A 24,212-nucleotide genomic window follows, 5' to 3' on the forward strand; every position below is an offset into this window, starting at 1 on the left:
TATCTCATTTAATTCTCGCAACAACTCTGAAAACCAGGTGTTATAAATTCCATTTTGGAGATGAGGAAACTATGGTCTAGGAACTGGGCAAAGATGCCACAGTTTGTGAGGGGTCTCATTGACCTCTCCGTGGTCTTCCCAGCGGATGTCCCCAACTTGATGCAATACCTCTTCAGTCATAGCCCCCCTGACCTGGGGCTGAAAAGGAGCATAAAATACAGGCTTTGTTCTGTGACCCTGAGCACTACTCCCAGCACCTCCCGCTGCCCCAGCCAGCTCCCGCCTTGACCCTGGGGTCACATGTGCAGGCTGGGGAGAGGGACTTATCTCATCCTGCATCACCAGGCTTACCCGCTGCCAAGGGAGAGGGGGCTGCAGGCTTGATCACGTGTGTTACATTTTCTGCTTTCCCACATGAATTGTTGACATTTGCCTCTTGGAGCCTTTGTGTTTCATTCTCAAGATTTCTGCTTGAAAGCCTTTTTCTCCTTTAGATTTCTGGTTTCTTCTTTATCATTTAACATATAAAAACAGGCTTCTCTTGATCCCTTTTTGTCTCTCCCTTCTTTCCATCCTCTCATCATATAATTAAAAGTCCTTTCAGTTTGTCTTCACCTTATCATCTCACATGAATTGAAAAAAGATCCGACTTCCTGCCCTTGTGTCTTCCTGATGCTGAATTTCAAAATGAAAGAAAAGTCCTTCCCCTGGCCCCCTTTTTGCTTCATACTACCCCTTGAATAACTGTGTTTAAATTAGACTGATTTTGTCATTGATCAGCATTGTTGCATGGACTGAGTTTACCATTTCCTGACTTCAGAATTTTTTTTTTTTTTTTGCTTTTTCAAATAATAATTTAATAGGAAAAGGATTTTCACTTTCCTCTCTCCTGATTACAGAAAGACAATTATTAAACTCAGAATTTAAAATTTCTAGTAGTTTCTCTTTACTCTTTCTTAATTCCATATTCTTTTGGGGAAATGTCACTTTCTTTTCTTTTATTCTCTGCAACATGCAGAGATAAAAGTTCCAGAATCCCTCATATTTACTGTTTTTTTTTTAATGTAGCACTATATTATTAATAAGAAATCATAAGGATTTAATTTTGTAACTATTCCTATAATGTAAATGATACTTTTCAAAGTTGAAAACACATAAATAAATGTTTTATGGTAAAGATAATATATGCTCACTGTAGAAACTTAGAAAAATGTAAATAAAAAACTAAGATCACCCATAATCCCACCACTCAGAAATAACTGTCATTAAGATTTATAGTTTCCTACATTCCATTGTCTACATGCATATTTGAACAAAGACATGACATACTACATAATAGAGGTTTTTTAGCTTTCACTTTTCACTTTCATGCATTGGAGAAGGAAATGGCAACCCACTCCAGTGTTCTTGCCTGGAGAATCCCAGGGACGGGGGAGCCTGGTGGGCTGCCATCTCTGGGGTCACACAGAGTCAGACACGACTGAAGCGACTTAGCAGCAGCAGCAGCCTTATAAATGTTTAATGTTGTGTGCATTTTCCCATGTCCTTAAAAGCCTTCAAACACATATATCTTGGTTCTATGATTTCCATCATTGCCATAATTAATTTTATCATTCTCCTATTGTTAGGATCTCAATTGTTTCTAGTTTTTCAGTATTAAAATCACACTTGGTGAACATTTCAATCCATGAATCTTTTTTTTTTTCCATGTTATTTTCTTTAAGATTAATGCCCCAAAGTTGAAATACTAAAGTCATGGGTATTCTAAAGATTTTAAAAAATTAAACAATAGCTCTCATCAGCAAAGTAGTTGACATTTAAAATTTTTTACATAAATGTCAACTGTTTAAGTCTGTCTCTAACATGCCAGTCATAGATTTGGGAAAGAATATTCTAGTACAAGTGATAGATAAACTTAGAGAACAAGAGGCAGAGGAAAACTTTTATGACTTTAAGGGAATAGTTATGAGGAAAAAAAAAATGGGCAGTTCATTCAACAACTCTTTATTGAGCATCAGCTATATGCCAGATACTGTTCGGGGCACTGAGGATACCATAGGGAACAACACAAAAATCCCTGCCCTGGGGGAAGCTTGTATTCTAGTGGAGAGCACAAATAAGAAACAAAATAAAGACATTGAATCTATAGCATGTTAAATGGCAACAGATGTTATGAAGAAAAATGAAGATGATGTTCTGATGTTCTGTGAGGTGTCTGGGGGTGCTTTTGAATAGGACATCCCCAGGATGCCTCATTGAGAAGAGGACAGGTGGACAAAGGCTTGCTGGGAGGTGGAGCACTGCTGGGGAGGGAGTGGTCAGTGCGGACCAAGTGCAGCCTGGAGAGTTGGAATCTGTTCTTCTCAAGTCAGATCCCAAGTGCAGTTGCTGAGTTGACAAGGTGGGGGAGCCAGAACCCCACAACACCAATGTTTAGATGAGATTAATTTTTAAAAAATGAGCACACAACAACCACAATCCTACTCCATTATCTCTACCCTGATGTGGTCATTGGGAAATGCTCAATGGACACAGCCAGCAAATCTTTATTGAAATGATCTTTGCAACAGTTTAAGAATGAAATCTTGCAAGGAAGTTACAGGTTCAGTTTGGACAGAGAGGTGATCCATTTCAGAAAACAATGATTGGTCAACAACAGTGATATCTCAGAAGGTCTCAGTCCAGAGTGGTTCTTACGCCACAGAAACATCTGATTAACTGATCATCTCGAAGCTGGTTTATTTTCTTTCTCTCATGGCTCAGCACTCCTGAAATTATAAACCCAGCTCAGAAGCCACCCAGAAACCCTACTACTTTGGGCCACCTTGGGTGTGCCAAAGCCTCTTTGGCTGCTAGGGTATGAAGCAGGTATGTGTGGGGGCCCAATATTCTCTAAGATGTCTGACTCTAGCAGCTGTCTAGAAAATATGATGTTGAATCTTTAATCTGTAAACAAAATAAGGGAACCCATCTTACCAGGAAAGCCCTGGCAGGTGATAGAAGGTGATCCTTCTGAGAATGAACCTGAGGGTCAGAGTTCCAGCCCCGCTCTGACCCCCAACATACTAAGAAACTTTAGGCAGCTCCTTTTGTTTCTCTCTCACAGGCTGAGCTTCCCCATCTGTGAGGTGAAGGGATTAAACTAACAGACGTCTTAGTTCTTTGCAGTTTTGAAAGGCAGAAACTATTCCAGTGCATTCATACATAGAGTACACTGAGTACTTGATCTACACCAATGACTTTGAAGATGCCCAAGCAAGTCACAATATTACTTTGATAGAGCTTGCAGTTGAGTGGAGGAGATATATTGTTCAGTAAGATATTAATGCAGCTATTATTTCTTGAAGAAATTATATTCTAGGCACAACATTATACTTTTGTTTTGTTTCATTACAGTCCTCACAAAAGCTCAGGGAGGTAATACCATCATGATCCTTGCTATGCAAATGGGGAAACCAAGTCAGAGTTAGTGAGCGAATCTGCCTTTAGGGTAACACTTTGAACCCCTTTGTTTTCCACTGTCATGCAGTTGCCATATTTCCCACCAGGGAATGTTTAAGAATTCAAGGTTTCAAGGATAATAGAGAAGAAGGAAGGCTCTGAATTTTGCTCATTTGACTTGTGTGATCCTGAGTCATCTTCATTACTAGTTGTATGATGGTGAGGAAGTCAACTTACTTTCCTGTGAAATGGGTATGTACTTTGCTGTCTAACTCACAGAGAAGCCTTATCACAAAGCATTTTCTCTGGGGTACGGAAAACCTTGAGGGCTGTACAAATGTGCAGGATGTTGATCTCAGTTCTGAGGTGCAAAGACAGGGCTATGTTTTTCTTCCCCACAGGGTAGCACTGTGCTTTGAGGAATGATGGTCCCAAACAGTCTCTGGTGACAATCCATTGACACAAACCCGCTCCGCATGACTTATTCCCTTGACCAAAGAAGAAAGAACTTGAGTGACAATGCTCATAAATAGGCCCCTGTCTTCTGCTTTTCTGGGAGCCAGACCGTGATTTATCCTTGCAGAAAAATAAATAGTGCAGAAGGTGCAAACATTGCCTTGAAAGAACCCAGTTCAGTGTGGGTTCAGACATCTTCCTTCCTGGAAAATGTATCCAGACCTCCCAGCCCCGGTCTTGCTTGTCCAGGCTCCAGGGAGGTCTGCTGGGGCCAGGGTCTTCTGAGGCATCTTGAGATGTGGTCGGGCTTCCAGGGAGAGCCTTTGTATTCCTGAGCTTTCTAGTGATGCAATCCTTGGTAAGGCACAGAAACAAAAAGCTGATATTTTGGACGGGTAAGAGCCATCTCTGGGGGATTATATTTTACGAACCAAAGACAACAGTGTTACTGATTTATCTTAATAGCAGATACTATGAGCAAATGTCCCAGTTGCCTCTTTGTGCTTTTGGCAAGTATGGATGAGAAATGGAATGGAGCAGACCCAGTCAGAGCTGGCTAGCCCAAAGTGCAGAAGTCTTAATCTTCCTCCCTCCAAATATGTAACTTCGAAATGTTTCCAAAGTTTTTCAAGTTGCAGGTGGTCACCCAGCTCTGACAAGAGGCATGGCGGGTTCCATCACCAGGTTTTCTGCTTCCAAAACAATTATCTTGGGCTTGAAGGGGAAAAGATGCCTGAATCTTCCCTAGGTAATTAGTTCTTTAAGCTCAGTTACCATGTTCTGGTTCTAAAGATATTATTTATATATAAAGAAACCTTCTTTTATCAAGTGATGAACCCTCCTGCTTGTTATAAACGTGATTGGGATTCTCGGAGGACACAGCAGGACTAGTCTGCATATCCTCCTCTCAGGGCTGGAACGAGACCATGCTGAACCCAGCGCCTTAGAAGTTGGAGTATAAATTATGTCAAAGTCATGTTCATTGTTGTAACATTTACTAATCCTTATTAGATATGGATAAATTCTCATGGCTTAATTTGGCATGTTGAGCCAGTTGTTCAGATTGTCTTTGGGGACTGGAAAGGAAATGCACAACTTTAGTGTAATTTTTCTTTTGTTTCTTTAGAATGGGACATAATTTTTTATTGTTAGCTGGTGGAAACTTTGGTGAATTGTGGCCAACTGTGGCTCACCCCCACAGGAAGAAAGCATCAGACTTTAGCTGAGAACATATTCTTTGAAACAAACCAGAATATTTGATTTTTGAAATATCTTCCCACTTTAAAAACATGCTGTCCAACAAATATTAATGTTCTGACCCAGACCAAGAGAACTGAGAAAGTAGAAAGCTACAATTTCTCTCTGAGGAAAATTTTAGAGTGATGTGTGATGCTTTAGTTTAATAATAACTCCACTGAGCACAGAAATAGTCTGTAAGGATGCAGGTACAGCCACAAGAGTTCACAGAGCATCCTTCTCACCCTTGGTTTTTAGTTTATCCAGAGCGGAAGGAGCTAGGTGTTGGCTAAATATTAGGCATTTCACATTCCTTTACCAGATCACCACATATACACGACCATGGCACATCCTGTCACTTTACTTCCATTTCTGGAATTCGGTCAGAAAATACACTTGATAAAAGTTCTCCCTTTTGGCTACCAGTTTCATATTGAAAATCATTGTTGAATATTTTAAATTGCTTACATTGAAATCTACAGTCCTTTTTTTTTTTTTTTTTTTTTTTAGCATCTCACATAGTTTGGTGGTCAGTCAAGCATGCTCAGTAATCACATTTAGGGGACTCAAATCTTATCAATTGTGTTTGACCAAGTTTGGGGGTTACTGAATCAGTTGGTGTTATAGCTGCAAGATTATTTAAGTGAGATTCTTGTTCTGTTCATAATTACAGGTTTGTTTTAACAGATCTGTTCTGCAAAGTTTTATGAGCAGGAATTTTCTTGGGCAAATCCACCGTGATTCTCAGTGGGGTTAGGGTAGGCAATTTTTGGCCTCTGGGGTAGTTTTTCAAATGAGTGGTCATTAAGAAGGCCAATTCTGTCCTCCTAGCAACAACCATTTTTCAGCTTCTGCTGAGAGCAGGGTCCAAAATTACCCTATCTCCTTATGAAATTCTGTTGAAAAACGTTAGTCCCTGTGCCCTGTGCACAAAAGCCAAATTACTTTTGGAATGTTCTGTGGAACTCTGGGAATTCAGATAGGAATCAAGGAAACAGTACAGCATCTTTTCTCCTGCTTTGCTCAATCTGTTGATTGATTTGTAGGCAATTATTCTCCTTACCTTGAACCCTCTGAAGTAGTCTTGGGTCTAACTTCTATTGCTTTTTGTTCATTCCTTTATTTGTTTGTTTTTATAAGCATTTTATCTGCTTTCCAAACTCAGAGAATACAAAGAAAAGTTCTGGGAAAGCAGAGGGTTCATTCTCCATTGAAAGCAGTATTCTTCTAATAATTTGCCAGGATGATAAGATGTTTCTCAGATCTTTTACATTGCTGAAATGTAAAATCAAAGAAAGGGCTTCTGAAACAAACCAAACAAAAACCATGCACTTATTCAGGGACATAGTCAGAATATGCTCATGCTGGTTTTTACACTCAACACTGCCAAGATCTTTATGGCTTGTAAGCTCCCCAAGCCTTCATGGAGGCATCCCTGGAGAAGTGAGAAAACTTGGAAAAGAGGAAGAAAGGATTCTTTCCTGATTATTCTTCAGCAGTAGCATACCGAGAACATACAGTGAAAAGTACTGGGCCTTTTCTAAGTTATTCCCAGCTTGGAACTTCCACAAGTCTTAATGCTGTGTCCCGTAGTCTCATAGATAAGGAAGATCACAAATTAGAGTGGAAAATTAAAGGAATTTCTGGTTCTCTGTAATGTTTCTGGCTGTCTCAGGCTTAATTCTCAAAAAAGCAATTTATGTGTGTCTTAAAATTTAAAATAGTTACATTAATTGCAGCAGCAGTTTCTAAACCCAGCTGTCTTTGACATCAACTTTTGAGATTCTTCCTCACCTTCACCAAATACCAACTGGAGGACCAGCCCAGTGACCTACACATCAGAATCCCAGAGGAGGGACACCAAAAGCTGATGGGATCTGACTGACAGATTGGCAGCTGGGACACTTTGAGCTGGGACACTAAAGGAAATCAGCAACTCTCACCCCCTGAAGGTGGGAATCCTTGGGTCACCAAACACTTGCTCTCTGTATATATATAGATAACCTTACAAATTCAGGTACTGTAAGCTTTACCTGGATGATAAGATCTGCGATGGCTTTTGGCTGCAGTTGTGGCCAGAGGAGGTGGAACAAGGGCATGGTGCAGGAGTGAAGGTGGGATTGGACACAGGCCATCAGCACAGCGAGCACAATGATAAGCGAGACAGTTGATCAACAGGGTTTACTGAGCACAGAGAGAGTCTGAGCCTGGTTCAAGACATTCCAGGGCTGTAAAAAGAAACCAGAAGCCACAGACTGAACTCAAGTACCTGGAACACCTTTCTTGATATCCAGCAGCCTAGCCTGATAATGCCATTTGCACAGAATCAGTGAAATTAAATAACTTGCTGGTAGTTGAACAGTGATCAAGTGACTTAAATTTGATCATATGACCCAAGCCTTCTAACCCCCCTTCTAGTTTTCTTTACTCTACAGGGTATTTCCAGTGTGGAAACTGTATTAATGGGGTGGTTTTGAGCCTGGCTGTGATGGAGGATAGAAAATCTGGTTTTATAGGGAGGAGTTGCTCCTGACAAGGGAAGCACCAGGGTAGAGATGGATCCATGTGGACATGGAATTAGAGACAGAGCATCCTTGGGGAGAGTTCTCTGTAGGAAGCTGATCATTTGCTCAGGAGGAAAGGGAGAGGCTGGCCCTGCCCAGCAAGTGAACTGTTTCTATGTGGTGCAAGGATGGTAGGGAACTGCTATGTATTCTGCAGGGAGAGTAAAATATGAGAACTGTCAACATGAAGCAAGTTTGAAACCAGTATTTTTTATTAATGATAAAATGGCTTCTGAGATGAGACTGCTGGGTCACTCTTGTCCATGAGATCTTGCCCTGCTTGTGATGAACCTTGGGCACCTCCCAGGCCATGGTCTTGTTGTCTGCACACTTAAGAGTCATTGATCAGTAATGATTTGAGTCTTTTATCAATGCGTCCTCACCCTTACCATATTAAGGATAAAATAATAGTGCACTTCAATTATACAGCCTATGAGGCATGGAAATTTGGGTCTTTCCTCTGAAGTATAGTTGTCAAATAGTGTCCTATAAAGTTTCAGGACCTGAGAGAAGATCTTTGGGCTGTTAATATTCCAGAACTAAGGACCTTATTTTGTTACCAGTTTTCATCTCAAGTTTGTTTCTAAATAATCATTATGGTGCATGATTCTTTTCATAGTTTATTTCCAAAAATAGGAGGGAAAAGACGAGAGGGAGGGGAATGGATGGAGAGAGGGGAGGGGAGAGAGAGAGAAGCAGCCTACCGTTTGATTTTGGGTGCTGTTTTTGTTGTTGACTGAGTAGGACCTGGCCTGAAATCTCCTCTGGCACATGCTATTTCTGAGCCATAATTATGCTCTTTAACCCACTCCTTTATGTCTGGGTCCTTAATATCCAAGCTCCTATATAATTATCAAGTTCAGTGTTTGGGAATGAGACAAATATTTTTTGTGTGACTTTAGCCTATACATTAGAAGGCAATGGCAACCCACTCTAGTACTCTTGCCTGGAAAATCCCATGGACAGAGGAGCCTGGAAGGGTGCAGTCCATGGGGTCGCTAAGAGTCAGACACAACTGAGTGACTTCACTTTCACTTTTCACTTTCATGCATTGGTGAAGGAAATGGCAACCCACTCCAGTATTCTTGCCTGGAGAATCCCAGGGACGGGGGAGCCTGGTGGGCTGCCATCTATGGGGTCGCACAGAGCCAGACATGACTGAAGCGACTTAGCAGCAGCAGCAGCCTATACATTATCGCAGTACCGTACAGTGCTGTGTTATTACAAGATAGTTCCTAAACTCCGAGCCGAACAATTAATTCTCTCAACTTGAAAAGACACAGCAAAGAGATCCTCCCAATCTTTGGCCCATGGTGCCAAAACTCAGATGGACACTGACTTGATCTAGTTGAGGGCCTTAAGGTTCCTTGGGGAGAATTTGAACTGGCCGTAGTCTGTTGGTCCTGAGTCAGTGGGGGACTTGGGAGCCCTTCCCTCTCCATGCAGCTGTACTCTGTAGCTGTGGCAGGGACATTCGTTGCAGTTGTGAAGGACATGCATTCTCAAGTAATTGATGGGGCCAGGTTTGCTCACTGTCTCTCCAAGTTTGCTGCACTAGTTTGCTAGACTAGCGAGAGATTGGTTAAGAGTGATCGGAATTTTAGAGGATCAGGCTGAACAGAGGGGAGCTGTGGCCAACCGGCAGGGCTCTGTTAGCTCCTGGACTGTTTTTTGACGTTCTCCCAAATAAGAAGCCAGCAGGAGTCTAAGTTCTCCAAGGTCAGTCTCAGGAATTTCTTCTCCTGTACTAAAATTATTTCAGTGCCATTCCCGCTTAATCTGAGAAGCAACCTATATATCAGCATTTGTGTGTGTATATGTAGCACAGAAAGCTTTCTTATGCTTTTATCTATTATTTCCTGTCATTTATTAAACATTCAAATAATAATAGAAAGAAATAAATGAGGATCCAAGCATATCCTGAAATCCAGGCATCTAGCAGTGTTTTGTGCTCGTCTTTTTGGACTTTTCTCACACGTGCATGTATGTATGTGTATATCCATATACGTGCACACATATGTGAACATGTTTTAGCACCTGCTTCACCATCCATTCAAATATATGTTGTGATACTCTTTCCTTCTGATGAATATAAACTTACATGACTCTTCAATTGCTATTAAGTATTCTATTATATGCATAATGAATATTCACTAATTTGTTTTTAAAAAATCTGATACACGGGTATTTTGTTACCTCTCATTAATTGCTCCTGTGATCAACATCCCAGTGAATATCCTTTTATTCTTTTCATTCCTGTATTTCTGTCCAACTTTCTTTTCAAAAGACTTTTGGACCGCAGGGTATACATATTTTGAATTTTAATACATAATGCCAAGTTGCCCTCAGGAAAGTTTATACCAGCGTACAACCCTGCCAACCCTGCCAGTAGTGTATGAAAGTACCTAAAGAATATGGAAATTAACTTTCCCTTTTCTTAAGCTTTTCTAAATTTTACCCACCTCTGGAATATTACCACTAAACGCTGAAAAGAAAAATGTGTTTATGAACTACTGTAAGTTTGACATTGATCCACACCCAGATTCCAGAACAAATTATGCAATCAGTAGTTTATGAAACTTGGAATAAAGTCGACAATCTCTAATTTTTATTTATTCACTAAGATTAGGTATTGCTATACTTACATTATTTTTTTGGAAAGTTAGTATAAAGGCAGGACTTCAGCTGATCATTTAACACAACAAATTCATATATGCGTGTGTGTGTATTTTATTTACATGCATGTGTACGTATGTATGTGTATGTATATATGTGTGTGTGTGTGTATATATATATATATATAGGCTTCTGAAGTGGCTCAGTGGTAAAAAATCTGCCTGCCAGTGCAGGAGACACAGGAGCCATAGGTTCAATCCCTGGGTTGGGAAAATCTAAAGGAAGAAATGGCACCCTATTTCAATATTCTTGCCTGGAAAATCCTATGGACAGAGGAGTCTGGCGGGTTATAGTCCATGGGGTTGCAGAGTCAACCACATGATTGAGCAACTGAGTGCACACGCACATACACACAAGGACACATGTGATGCTTTGGATTCAGACTCTGTTCAGGGCATTATTCTCTTAGAGGAGCTTTGGGTGTGTGTGAGTGTGTGTGCGCTCAGTCACTCAGTTGTTTCTGACTCTTTGCAACCCCATAGACCATAGTCTGCCAGACTCCTCTATCCTTGGAATTTTCCAGGCAAAATTACTAGACATGGTTAGCCATTTCCTCCTCCAGCGGATCTTCCCAGCCCACGGATGGAACCCACGTCTCGTGCTTCTCCTGCATTGGCAGGGCAGATTATTATACCACTGTGCCACTTCGGAAGCCCTCAATGAAAAGATGCTCAGCCTCAAATTATAATTAGGGAAATATGAAGGAGATAACAGTTTTGCATGTGTTAGATTTTTGAAGATTAAAGAGTTTGATGAGATTTTGTGTTGGCACAATATAGGCAAAGAGGTACAGACTGGAAGTTGACCAAAATTTTTGAAGGGAAATTTGGTAATATCTTTCAGAGTTTAAAATGTGTATACTTTATTCTAGGGATCTCTACTGAATCTCTTTTCTTTGTACATTATAAAAACATCTATTACATGTTTCAGCATCCATCCTTGTTCAGAATAAGCACATGAGGACAGGCAAAGGTGTTCCTTTGGAAAAATATTCTTTGAAGTGTTGTTGGAATAATGAAAAGCCAGAAATGACCCAAATGTTAATCACTCATTCAACAAATATTTGCTGATGCTCACTATGTGCCCAGCAATGCTTTAGGTGCTTGGGATAAATCATTGAACAAGATAAACAGAGATCTCTGCCCTCTGTTTTAGCACGTCAATAGAGGACTAGTAAAGAGAAGTACATGCATAGAATGGAATATGTAACCATTAAAAATGAGGCATTTCTACATGATCTTGACATGAAAAGATGGCCAAGACATTTGGGCATTTTATTTTTAAAGGGAGTGTACGTGTTTCTTTTCTTACATTATGCATTAAAGTTTTCTTGAAAGACTGGCAAAAATCCTTAATAGTAGGGGTAGATATTAGGATAGGGGAAGGGAGAATTTTTAAAATAAACTCTTCTACACTATTTAATTTTTCATATCTAGATGTTTGATTCCTATAATAGAAAACTTATAGATGTTATAAAAAAGAAGAAATTAGAAAGCTAAATTAGTGGTTCTGCTAGAAAGTAGTTCTACTCTCAAAGATGGAAAATTCCTTAACCTATCTGTAGGCACTGAGACGAAAATGATTAGGTGTTTGATGCTGTTCAGACTGCAAGAATGGAAATTAATACCATAGTACTTTGGAATGCAAAACGAAAGACACAAGATGGGCCTGTGGTATTACTGGTCATGGACATGGTGGACTTGTCTACACATGCAAATCAAATGGGAAGGCAGCCAGGGGCAGGGGAGGGCCTCGGCCCAGCAGTCAAGAATTCTGGGGCTTTCTCTGGGTTTGTGATTGACTAATGTTCAACCTCCTGGAGCCTCATTCTCCCCTTGTGTAAAACAGTGAACTTGGAGTCACTGATTTAAGGTATGACCTAGCACTAACATTACATGAATCAGGATTATTCTGGCAAGTGCTCATTTGTTGGAAAGAGATTCAAGATAGCTGCTGGAATCACCACTTTCCGGTTACCCACATCCACTCAGTGCTTTGAAGAAACATTAATTATGTAATTTAATATCTGTTTAGATTCAAGCTGAAATGCTTTTGAATATTTTGTACTTAGGCTATTTCAACTCCAGGGTCATAGAAGATCAGGTTTTTTGGAGTCTACCTTAAACAGATGACTAAGAGAAATTGATTTTCAAAATATGTTCTTCAGATGAATTTAATTTGATATTATAGAGAAAACAAACAAACACAACAAAAAACAACATAAGTCAACACCCTGGGTGGGCATTTCCAGATTAAACTGGAGTGTAATTTCATCCTTTCTTTAGCTCCCCAAACCCCAAAGTTGCATTTTGCCTCTTCCTTGGGGGTAAAGTTTCACAAAAGAGGTGGTGGTTGTTGTTGAGTTTTCATTCTTGTATGCTGGGGGAATATCAGCCTGGAGCAGAGTGTGAGGGGACCTGTCATGCCTGTTATTCATGTGTCTCTGGGAGGCTCCATGGAGACCTTGTATCCAGAGAGGAAGATGCGACTCAGATTCTCCTTCCCTGTGGAACTAAATTGGTCCTAGTTAGGGTCAGTTCAGAGTACCCCCTATAAAGCTAGTAAGCATCCTGAAATCCAAACACAAGGGAGACAGCACAGCAAGCAACACAAATGAGAAGATAAATGCCAGAGGGAATGTTTCATAGATTTGGTATTTGGGACACTCCACTGCCATTTCTCCCTTCCCATTTGTTTTTCAGCTGATTGAAAAACTACTAATGAGCGTGTTTACATTTTCTCCAGTTGTCTTACCCAAGTGTGAGACCAGCTGGGGAGAGGGGTTTGTTCTCTGTCCAAAGCCCTAGCTGTCTCTCCCTCCGTCTTCTTCTCACTCTCCGGCTGCCAGACCCCCTCCACCCTGCCAAACCTCTCCTCGCCTGCTCACCACCCCTCTCCCTAGGGTTCTCTCTGTGTTCAGCACCGGCCAGCAGCCCCACCACATGTTTTGCATTGCTCACACCCTCCCTTCTCTCCCTGCTTTGTTGTCATTTGTTTTGTTTTGAAAGGGGTGAGGTGCAGAGGAGGTCTTGGGTTTGTGCCCTTCCACTCAGCCTCAGCACTGGGATTCGGCCCAGATTGCATTTGCCCCCATTTCTGCACTGAGCTCAAAAGACCCTGTAGGAGAATGTCTTTCTGTCCTCTCACAGTTCTTCTGGATGCATTTTCTCTCTCTGGTCTGCTCCAAATTTCTAGTCTCTGACCTCTAAAACCCAACTCGTTCTCAGTTGCTTTGCTCTTTCCTTCTGATGAGGGTGTCTCAAGCTTCTCTCATTTTGAAAACCACCTTCATAAGGTTTTCCATGTTCTCTGACATAATTTCTGTCAATTCCCTTTTGGATGAGATTCTTACCATGCATGTGTGCTCAGTTGCTTCAGTTGTGTCCGACTCTGCATGACTCTAAGGACTGTAGCCCACCAGGCTCCTCTGTTCATGGGATTCTCCAGGCAAGAATACTGGAGTGGGTTGCCGTGCCCTCCTTCAGGGGATCTTCCCGACCCAGGGATCAAACCTGCATCTATTATATCTCCTGCATTGGCAGACAGGTTCTTTATCACTGCTGCTGCTGCTGCTAAGTCGCTTCAGTCGTGTCCAACTCTGTGCGACCCCAGAGACGGCAGTCCACCAGGCTCCCCCGTCCCTGGATTCTCCTGGTAAGAATACTGGAGTGGGTTGCCATTTCCTTCTCCAGTGTGAAAAGTGAAAGTGAAAGTGAAGTCGCTCAGTCATGTCCGACTCCTAGCGACCCGATGGACTGCAGCCCACCAGGCTCCTCCGTCCATGGGATTTGCCAGGCTTTATCACTAGCACCACCTAATTTATTCAAACACATTTTATAGCAAACCCATAACTATGAAAAGGGCTTCCCTGGTAGCTCAATGACAATGAATCCGCCTGCAATGCCAGAGTGAAAGTGAAAGTGAAAGTGAAAATCATGTAGTGGTGTCAGACTCTTTGTGACCCCATGGACTATACAGTTCATGGAATTCTCCAGGCCAGAATACTGGAGTGGATAGCCTATCCCTTCTCCAGGGGATCTTCCGAACCCGGGGTCAAACCCAGGTCTCCCACATTGCAGACAAATAACCAGCTAGGCCACAAGGGAAGCCCAAGTATACTGGAGTGTATAGCCTATCCCTTCTCCAGGGGATCTTCCCAATCCAGGAATTGAACCAGGGTCTCCTGCATTGCAGGCAGATTTTTTACCAACTGACCTATCAGAGAAAACCTTGTTTAATTCCTGAGTCAGGAAGATACCCTGGAGGGATAGGCCACCCACTTCAGTATTCTTGGACTTCCCTAGTGGCTCAGTCGGTAAAGAATCCACCTGCAATGTGGGAGACCTGGGTTCAATCCACCCAGGAAGATCCCCTGGAGGAAGGCATGGCAACCCATTCCAGTATTCTTGCCTGGAGAATCCCCATGGACACAGGAGCCTGGAGGGCTGTGGTCCATGGGGTCACAAAGAGTTGGACACGACAGAGTGACTACGCATATATAAGTGTGAAAAACCCCTCATACTCCCTGTGGTTCATCTTGCATATCTCCAGGTATGTGGGCATGTCTCCTCTTGGCCCTTCGTGTGTAAGGCTCTCTGTCCTCTCCTGAGGTGCTGCTGGGTTACTCAACCTTCACATTTTTCTCAGCATAGTCATTGAACTGTCAGTTTCCAATCTATTGACTAGTTCTGTTTGGCCATACCACAAGTTAGTTTCCACAGTTCTTTAATTAAGGAGATGATTCTACCCAGGCCAGTGATAATGAATCTTTATTGGATGTATGAATTGAATGAAGACCTTGACCTCCCTTGTCAGCACAGTTTTAGAGTCTGAGTTCTAATGCCTATAAACAGCCTTCTCGTTTTCTTTTTTCCTTCCTTCTTTCCTCCCTCTCACCCTTCCTTGCTTTTTTTCCCAGCCTCTCTTCTTTTCTTTTTAGTTAAAAAATTGGAATTTGATTTTCAAGCTCACTTTCTAAAGAAACTCTAATAGGCCATACACAGAATATGTCCTTAGTTAGTAGAAGTCTGGGTTTGTTTTTTTTTTTTTTTCCCAGAGACCCTCTATTGACTCTCTGAGTTGAAACAGTTTAGACTCCACATAAAATATGCATTGTTTACCCAGGCTCTTCATGCTCTGCATACTGTTACAGTCCTTGAAGAGCTTGTCAGTGACAAGTAAGATAAATGAGTGAAGAGGACTTTACAAGTGTTTAAAAGCTAAGTATAGCATGTGCTGTCCACTACTTAATTAAACAGACCTGAGTTTAACTAAGTAACTTTGTGGTAGAAACTTCTAGGGCCTTCCCCTTTTCCCAGACCTCTGCCATTTCGAGCAGTGCTCAGAATGTTAGAAATTTCTTGGTTGTCTTCAGTTGCTGACATGTTAGCCTAGGTTTGAAACCATCCTGTTGGTTAAAGCATTAAAAATTAGTACAGCTTGTGATGATGATTTTTGAATTTGTATTAGGACTTGATCAGCAACATGGGGCTTGATCAAGATTTTTATAATGTGTCTGAGTTTCATCCTTTTCACAGAGAGCTTTAAAATAAAAAGTGAGCTCTTTGTCTCATCAGCTCTAACTGGGGTCACTGTCCAGAGAGTCAAGAGCCCATTTCCAGCTTAGTCTTACTTTTTGGACTTCCCTGGTGGCTCAGACCGTAAAGCGTTGGGATCAGTCTCTATGAGTCTGAGCAGGATGGTAGAGTGGGTACTTAGGAAGCTGTGGAATCATACTCCCAAATCTTTCAATTGTACAATCTTGGGTAAGTTTCTTTATCTTTCTCATAAACACTACCACTGCCATTGCGTATTTTACTTTTACTTTCCCTCTTTTGGAGAAGGAAATGGCAATCCACTCTGGCACTCTTGCCTGGAAAATCCCATGGATGGAGAAGCCTGATAGACTACAGTCCATGGGGTCGCAGAGAGTCGGACACGACTGAGCGACTTCACTTACACGTTCCCTCTTTACCCATACATTCCAAAGGCATGTTTCTCAAACTTATCCCACAATCTCAACTCACAATATTGTTGCAAAGAAGGCAAACAGGGCTATCATACTGAAAAGCCTCAGTTTCTTTATCTGGAAAGTGGGGATAATCACAGCCTCTATCAGGGATGATAGTGAGGATTCCCTCTTGTTTTTTAGGGGCTTCATCCCCTGTGCTTGCCACCATTAAAGATTTTGAATATGCCTTTCTCCACCCCTAGCCTACATCAGAGCTTTGCTGCGACTGATGAGAAGAGATGATAACAGCAAAGTGCTGTGGTTGGCACACAGCAAGAGCTAGGAAAGCCTGTTATTATTCTTGGTATTCACAGGAGGCTCTGTCTCACAGTGCCAGTCTTCTTTCTGCTACTATTAAGGATCTTTATATTGTTAGCAAAGTACATAGAGGTCTTTCTCTGGCCCCGTGGTCTGCACTGGCTGGTAGCAGAACAGAGGTGATGATGGTCTCAGCTGTACTATCTGTCCAGAACCCTTTGGGGAATTCCTCAGGTTCCTAAAGTGACAGCAGGACACAGTTGATTAGAATAATCTCCCTCCCTTGCTTTTAGAAGAAAAAAGGAAAAGAAAAACTACCCAAAAACAGTACAACAAGAAATATGAACAGTAGACTCGCATCTGTTCATGTGGAGTTTCATTCACGCGAAAGGCATTCTTTCCTGTCTTGCCTTCACTAAGGGACTAGAACACTGGTTATTTATCAGTCACCTCACTCCCTCATAGACTGGGGTTTTTTTCCTAAGGGCATGAACTTTTGTCTGCCCTGTTCCCTGGCCATACATACACGGGTGACCAGGGGAAGACCTCAGGCAAGGAGAAGTGCAGGGGCTTGAGGCGGGATGACAGCAGCACGTCCAGGACTGACCATCCAGTCTGCGAGTGATCTCCAGGGCGGGACGAGAGGATAGGGGAGGGGCACCCACTTCCCTATAACAATTACAAATGAAGTAAAATAAGGGCACTCAATGACTAGGTACAAAAATAGCAGCCAAACTGTCCGTGGTGACTACTAATTTTCTGTCTATAAATAAGAGCTGAGGGAAGCAGCTTCAGCAAGGCTGGGAGGAAGAGTCTCATCAGTGTCCTGTTTGGCTACAGATGGATGGCAGGACTGATGAGCTAAACAAGCAGGAGGAGATCAAACCAGTTTTCAAGGCAGGACTGATGCTGCAGCAGTAGTTTGTGTAGGTATTTATAAATACATGGATGTCCAGACCCTGGCCCAGTTTCCCAAAGATGGCATGATTTGATGTGTGTGAGCATATGGCTATGGCTCTTCTAAAATTCCTTCCAAAACCCCAAGTTGGTAAGTTCTTCTGAGAAATAAGATAGCGAATTACCAACTCAAATATTTTTCCTGCTCTCCTCACATCCAGTAAAGGAATGAAGAAAACAACACATACACAGACATCATGGTTTTTTTTTTTTTAATTTATTTTTAGTATGTTTATTATTTAATTTGAGTTCTTTTATTTTTAAATTTTATTTTATTTTTTAACTTTACAATATTGTATTGATTTTGCCATATATCAACATGAATCCACCACAGGTATACACATGTTCCCCATCCTGAACCCTCCTCCCTCCTTTTTAATTGGTCATGTTGATGTACATACCATGTTTTGAGTTCCAGTTCCCCTCATTGGCCTGTATTTCCTCTCATGATGATTAGAGGGTGAGTTTGTCATTCCGGGTGAGAATCTCCCCAGTTCACTCTTCCTTATAGCTGTGTCCACACCAACTCTCACATCTTAGCTCAGAGGTCATCTGACCTATGCAGCCTTATCTGATATCCAGCCCTTAGCTAAAATGGATTTTTCCTGCCTCCAGACACTCAAGTAAACCAAGCCTTTCTCCTTGTTTTTCTTCTTATACTGTGTTACAGTCCATCCTGTAATTCCCTATATATTTATTTTTGCTTTGTTACATGCATCTGGCCTGGGACCTTTCCATTCATAAACAACTATAGGACTCAAGTCAGAAACCTGGGTTTAAGTCCTGTTTCTGTACGCACTAGCTAAGCAATCATGGGCTTGGTTTCCTCGTCTGTAAAAGACGGCTCATAAGAATAGCTATCTCAGAGGATTCAATGAATGTGTTCTACTCAGACACTTAGCCTGACATGTAATTGTTCCAGTCTTGTGGTTGCAGGAGTTTGATGGGTGTTGAATGAATTTCTGTGCAGCTTCCACTGTAGAAGGCATTCCATCAGTGATTCTCACTTACTCCCATAAGGTTCCCTGATGCTGAATACTCCCCTAATAGCTTCTTCATCCCCCTGCTTCATTCTGTCCTGCAAGAGTAACCCAAGCATTGGAACCCAGACCCCACTCACTTATGATTCACTGCTGTGTGGGCCTGTGGGTGTTCTGGAAATCCCTTCCCTTCTTACTGCTCAGTTGTTGCTCAGTCAAAGTTTCTTCATCTTTAACTCAGAGACAGGAACTATTGACCTTGCTCTGATTTCACAGAAAGAAGGCTGAAAGAAGAGTTCTGGACTATTTCGAATTTCCCTGGCAGGAAAGAGGCAGAAAAGAAAACCTGAGAGGAGAAAGTGTAATTGCTAGTATGGTATTATCTCCATATCCCATAGCAACAAATTTGTTATATTTTTTTTTTTCTTATTTAAACCATATTCATGAAGGTTTTATTGTTAAGTTGATCCAGATGACTGATCAAAGCATAGTTCGTTATTGCCACCTTGCTAAAATATTTTTAAAGGCAGTTTTAATATTATACTTTTATAGCTACATATTGCTATTAAGCTATTGAGTCTATTACTAGTCAATCAAGGATTTTCATTTTGTTTCAAGAGCTCCTTGGATAAACTCTTCAGAAATGTCAAGAGCAGTGGAGTCTATGGCACCTTTTCACAGATGGTGTTCATCAAGGATTTTAGTTAATAGATACAGTTTCAGTTTTCCATGGTTGACTTTTGGTGCTAATGAAAGTATTCTAAAGATGCCTGCTCTTCCAAAGGCTAGAATATAGTAAGGAAATGAACCTCATGACACCCCCACTCTCTTTATTCTTAATGATGTAACTACCCAAAGACATGAAGTATTTCAGTAGGTCCATTTTATTCAAGAACAGAATATTTCTCAAACAAGAACAACTTGACTTTTGTAACAGTTCCAGAACTGTACATTTATCCTGCTCTCTCATATCCAAGAACAACAACAACCAAAAACAAAGGCATGATGGGGAAAGTTAAACCATCACATGAGAGTTACATACTCAACTGATTCATCATAGATGCTAATTCTGTATTTTTTCTTTTTATCTTTTCCAAATAGCCAGTATCCTTTCCATTCATTCCTTCATACACTTACACATTTATTCAACATACATTTACTTTTTATATATCAGACTGTGCTAGGTGGTGAATCCAAGGGTAATTCGCACCTAGCACTTTCCCTGAAGAGAAGTTCAACCTAGTGGCGGAGAAAGCCAAGAAAGAATGCAGTTATTTACCATTCATAGAGATAAGTGCTGTGATGGAAGTAGTAGAATTCTGGGGAAGGCAGTAATCCCTTCCAAGGTGGACTTAAGGAAGGTGGTTCTGGAGGTGATAATGTCGAAGCTAAGACTAGAACTAATGGTTATAACCAAGGTAGAAGAAGAGGAGCATGTCATAAAAGGCATGACAGGAGCAGAGGATAGCATGTCCCTGGGCAGGGGAGGGGAAGGTGCTGGGAGGCGAACAGCAGTTACCTAACAAGAGCTTCCTAAGCTCTGCAGGAGATGGGGCTCTTTCCTGGGGACAGTGTGGAGTCTCTGGGAAGCTGAAGCCAGGTAGTAAGAGGTCTGATGTCACTCTGACTACAGATCGTGTTCGACTGGAGGCAAGAGTGCAGCAGGAAAGCTGTTAGGAACCTATTGCCCCAGAGAAATAAGGTGGCGTCTGGAAGAAAGAGGAAGTAGAAAATGAAATCTGATTAGATTTGTCTCAGCAGTCATGACATAATATAATAAAACAAATATAACACAGCCAAAGGTGAACGTGTCAGGTCAGCAGTTTGGTAAACTCTGAAAAGGAAATAAAAACGGGCTTTCATGAATTACTAAATGAGGCCATTAGTTCCCAAGAGCAGTGCTATGGAAAGCTATCTCGCTCCAACTCTGTATTAGCTTTCCTGGAATTTCACTTTTGATTGTCCAGAAGATGTGCTGTTTAAGGCTTTGTGGTGGGCACCTTGTATATCTGATGGCTACAGGGATATGAACCATTACACATGGAATCACCTGATGAACATGTTTGAAATTATTTGAGCAAGTGTAATCCTTGTTCCAATCCTTAAAATTTTTCTGCAATTTTTCTTCCATCCCCCTTTAGGGAGTGTTTATTCATAGCTTCCTATCCTTATAGACCATTCTTGGCATGTTAGGAAACCAATATAATTGGGTGGAGATAAGGATAGGTAGTGTGGATTGAAAAAACATTAAGAGCTCCATTTCCAATTTGATAATTAAGTGAGCAGGATCAGTCAAACGTTTTTATGGAAGGGAAAACTAGAAACCAGCCTGTAAGCAATCGGTCACAGTTTAGGGGATATGCTACAAGCTAGATAAATAAAAATGGTCTAAAGTATCAGGCTAAACTCTCATTTTTCATCTCCATTTCACACTCTTCTCTTCCAGCCCAGACTAATCAAAAGAAGCCTCTTCCGCTCACAATTGCTGTGTGTACATTTCCCCCAGATCTGCTATTCACATGAACAACGTGGTTTATTTATATTTCAGCACCAAATTGGAAAGATGACATCATTCATTTACAGTCTTTATCCCATGACATGCCTATTCTCCAACACCTCATTTCAGCAGACACATTTAGGACCGCATATAGCATCTTGTTTAGCTTGTACATTCTTTTATGGGATACAGTTCAAAGGTAGGGAGCTTTAAGCTTGTCACTGGTAAGAAAATAATCTCATAAAATCACAGGAGCTTCCCCAAAGGATAAGGACATTATGATGTTTACAATAGCAGGGTTATTATTTGTTCATTTAGGCTTCATCACTCATTCTTGGGTGAGTCCCTTTCTTCTTGACCATAGCAGATCTTATAACTCCCTTCAGACTTTCGGAATTCTTTTAGAAGAAACAATTCCAGATTTATTAGATCGTGAGTTCAAAACTGCAGGCTCCTGACGATACTGGAATTTTAGGTGTGAACACGACATTTCACAATCTCATGCACGAGTACAGGCCGGTAGGGGAGTCTCAGCATTTGGTTGGCAACAGCTCCACTGGCTGCTCTTTCTCACAACATATAACGTGTCCGTTGGGTCTTCTGACACTTTAAGTGGACACATGAAGGCTGGAAATGCTATCAGCTGCCAGAGGTTGCCTGGGATTTTTTTTTTTTTTTTTTTAGGTGGCTCTTTCCCTCAATTTTTATTGTCTTTATCCATATACTTGCATTTTTTTTAAAAATGTCTACTCTGGGGCCTTTCAAATATTGTACACATTTGAAACACTGGAGTGAGTAAATCATGAGACATCCTCTGTCCTACAGAACTGGAATGTGAAGTCAGTTTCCAAAACTTAACAGAACCAAAGCATTTGTGAGAAAGCTATTTCTACCTGTTCAGCTGTTTGCCTTTTTTTGCTAGCAACATGGCAAAGAGAAAGGCCTCAAGATTGAGAATTGGAAGGTCCAGATTATCTCCATGTTCTATGTAAAGAAAGAAAATCTATGCCTTGATTTTCCAGCTATAAATGAGGATAGTAATAATTCCCCCAGGAAAGTTTTGAGGATAAATTAGGTCATACATGAAGAACACTACAAGAATAGACTGCTAGGTCCAGAATTGTTATCCGAGTATTGTTTATGTTACATACTAAAATTCCAACTGTCTGAATGCCCTGCCAAACTCTGACTTTCAGCTCTCTTAAAGTGTTGATGGCTCATTGTCATGAGCCACCAGTGGGGTTGTTATGGCAACTCACGAGATGTCCTCAATTCTTAATGACCTTCCCTGGCTGAAGACAATTGGGTTGCTCACCTCCAGAATGACAGTGGCCCTCAAAATTATGGCCTCTTCTTTCTTTGAGTCACTTGTTACAGCAACATGTATAATGTTATCTGTATCTACTTGGCCCTGTGTTAGACGCTGGAGAGAGACTGATGAAAGAAGCAGCCTCAAGTTTACTGACAAATGGACGGACGAATCTGTGGTCAGAGAGGTGTGGTAAGCAGGAGGTACATGTCACCTGGTCTCAAGGGCGGGGTCAGGAAAAGGCTGTGCATTAGCCTGACACAGAAACTAGAGGCAGGGAAAGGTGGCTGGGGCAGCTGTCACAAACAGAGGAAACAACATGTATTAAGAAGGAGAAGTGTCTTCCAGTAAACAATGACAATAGTAATAGTAGCATGACTTTTATTTCAAGCCCATTATGTACCAGATTCTGGACTGACTTGAAATTCATTCTCTTCACAATACTTTGTCCTCACAACAACCCCAGGGAAGGGGTTCTACTACTCCCATTTGAAAGTTGAGGAAATTGGGGCATAGAAATAGTTAATTCTCAAAAGCCCATGTACCCATTGAAGAGGTGGTTGAACCCAGATGGCCTTATCTCCAAGCCCACACTTGGAGTCTCTGCATTTCCCAGCTTTCTGAGCTGGATATTTTTATCTGCCTTTCTAAGTGGACTTCAGGCAGTTTTGTGGATTCTGTGACCTTTGTTAGCTCAATTGATCATTGGTCTCTTTCTTGCCTTGCATAATAAAACCATATAGTTCTATAGCCCTTGGAGTTTAACTCTGACACTTAGTTGCCTCGTGTGACAAACATAGCAAGGAGTAAAATTAGAGTGGTTAACTCTTCTCCATCAGCTTTGCTTTCTTTGCCTTAATTTCTCTAAAGAACGACATTAGTTAAAATGTCCATAGAGAGCCATTGCCCTAGAAGTCATCCTAGCAACAAACCAGCCCCATCAATATTTTTGCGGTTGGCAGCCTTTTGGTGGGCTTCTCTGCCTTGTCTTGCAGGACAACTGTTGTCTGTAGCTCTCTGTCTCCTTCCAGGTCTTTCCCATCTTTTCATTCAGGGCTTCGTTCTCTTGCTTGCTCTAGAGCGTAAGACGTGATGGTTGGCGGTATGTTATTGCAAGCTTACTATGGATCTGTGTGATCGCTTGATAACACAAAGCACTTTAGCATGTGTCCATTTATTGGCTTTTAAATCACGTGGGGGAAGTACACTTATGTCTGTGAATGTCTGTCCTACAACACAGCGGATTCAGTGATGTGACAGAACCTCTGTCACCAAAGCTAATGGAATGGTGCTTTCTTTATTAAGTTTCCATTGAACTAAAAGTGAAAATCTCTGTTCCTAAAAAAAGAATAATGGGAGCCCTACAGGTGTTGTAATTATGCCCTGACCCCTCTTTTGCTGGTCCTCCAGCTCCTGATGGAATCTTCCCTGGTTTGTGTTCTGTGCAGACCCAGAACAGGATGAAGCTGATGGCGGACAACTATGATGAGGACCACCATCACTACCATCACCACCACCACCACCACCACCACCGGTCTCCTGGGAGGTCGCAGCATTCCAACCACAGGCCCTCTCCTGACCAGGTCAGTTTCATTGCTGCTTACCTCTAAGACCCCTTTTACCCTTTGGATATTTTAAGATAAAATAAATAATCCTCAAGAAATAATAAACAGCATAAAGTGATATGTTCTTTGAACTGAAACTAATAGCTTTGGTATTTATTTCCATCACTCAGGGAATCTAAATGTTTTCCTTTCTCCTTCCTCTTTAAGGTTTTGTCTGTTCTTGTTTATGTTATGCATTTTCTTTCCTCCTCTCCTTTCTTTTT

General features: G+C 41.4%; 1 protein-coding gene across 10 annotated transcripts in view; it reads left to right on the forward strand.

Moving 5' to 3' along the window:
- The window catches only part of ERC2 (ELKS/RAB6-interacting/CAST family member 2), a 993,593-nt gene that overhangs the window by 771,037 nt on the left and 198,344 nt on the right, over window positions 1-24,212 (forward strand). For all 10 annotated transcript variants that reach the window (XR_009732518.1, XR_009732519.1, XR_009732517.1 and 7 more), the window contains one exon: window positions 23,833-23,967. Coding sequence is in view for 7 of the 10 variants with exons in the window: in XM_061396628.1 (XP_061252612.1) it covers window positions 23,833-23,967 (135 nt within the window). In the remaining 3 variants the exon portion in view is untranslated. The remainder of the gene's footprint in view (window positions 1-23,832; window positions 23,968-24,212) is intronic.

The sequence above is a fragment of the Bos javanicus genome, chromosome 22, assembly GCF_032452875.1.
Source record: "Bos javanicus breed banteng chromosome 22, ARS-OSU_banteng_1.0, whole genome shotgun sequence".
Lineage (NCBI taxonomy): Eukaryota > Metazoa > Chordata > Mammalia > Artiodactyla > Bovidae > Bos > Bos javanicus.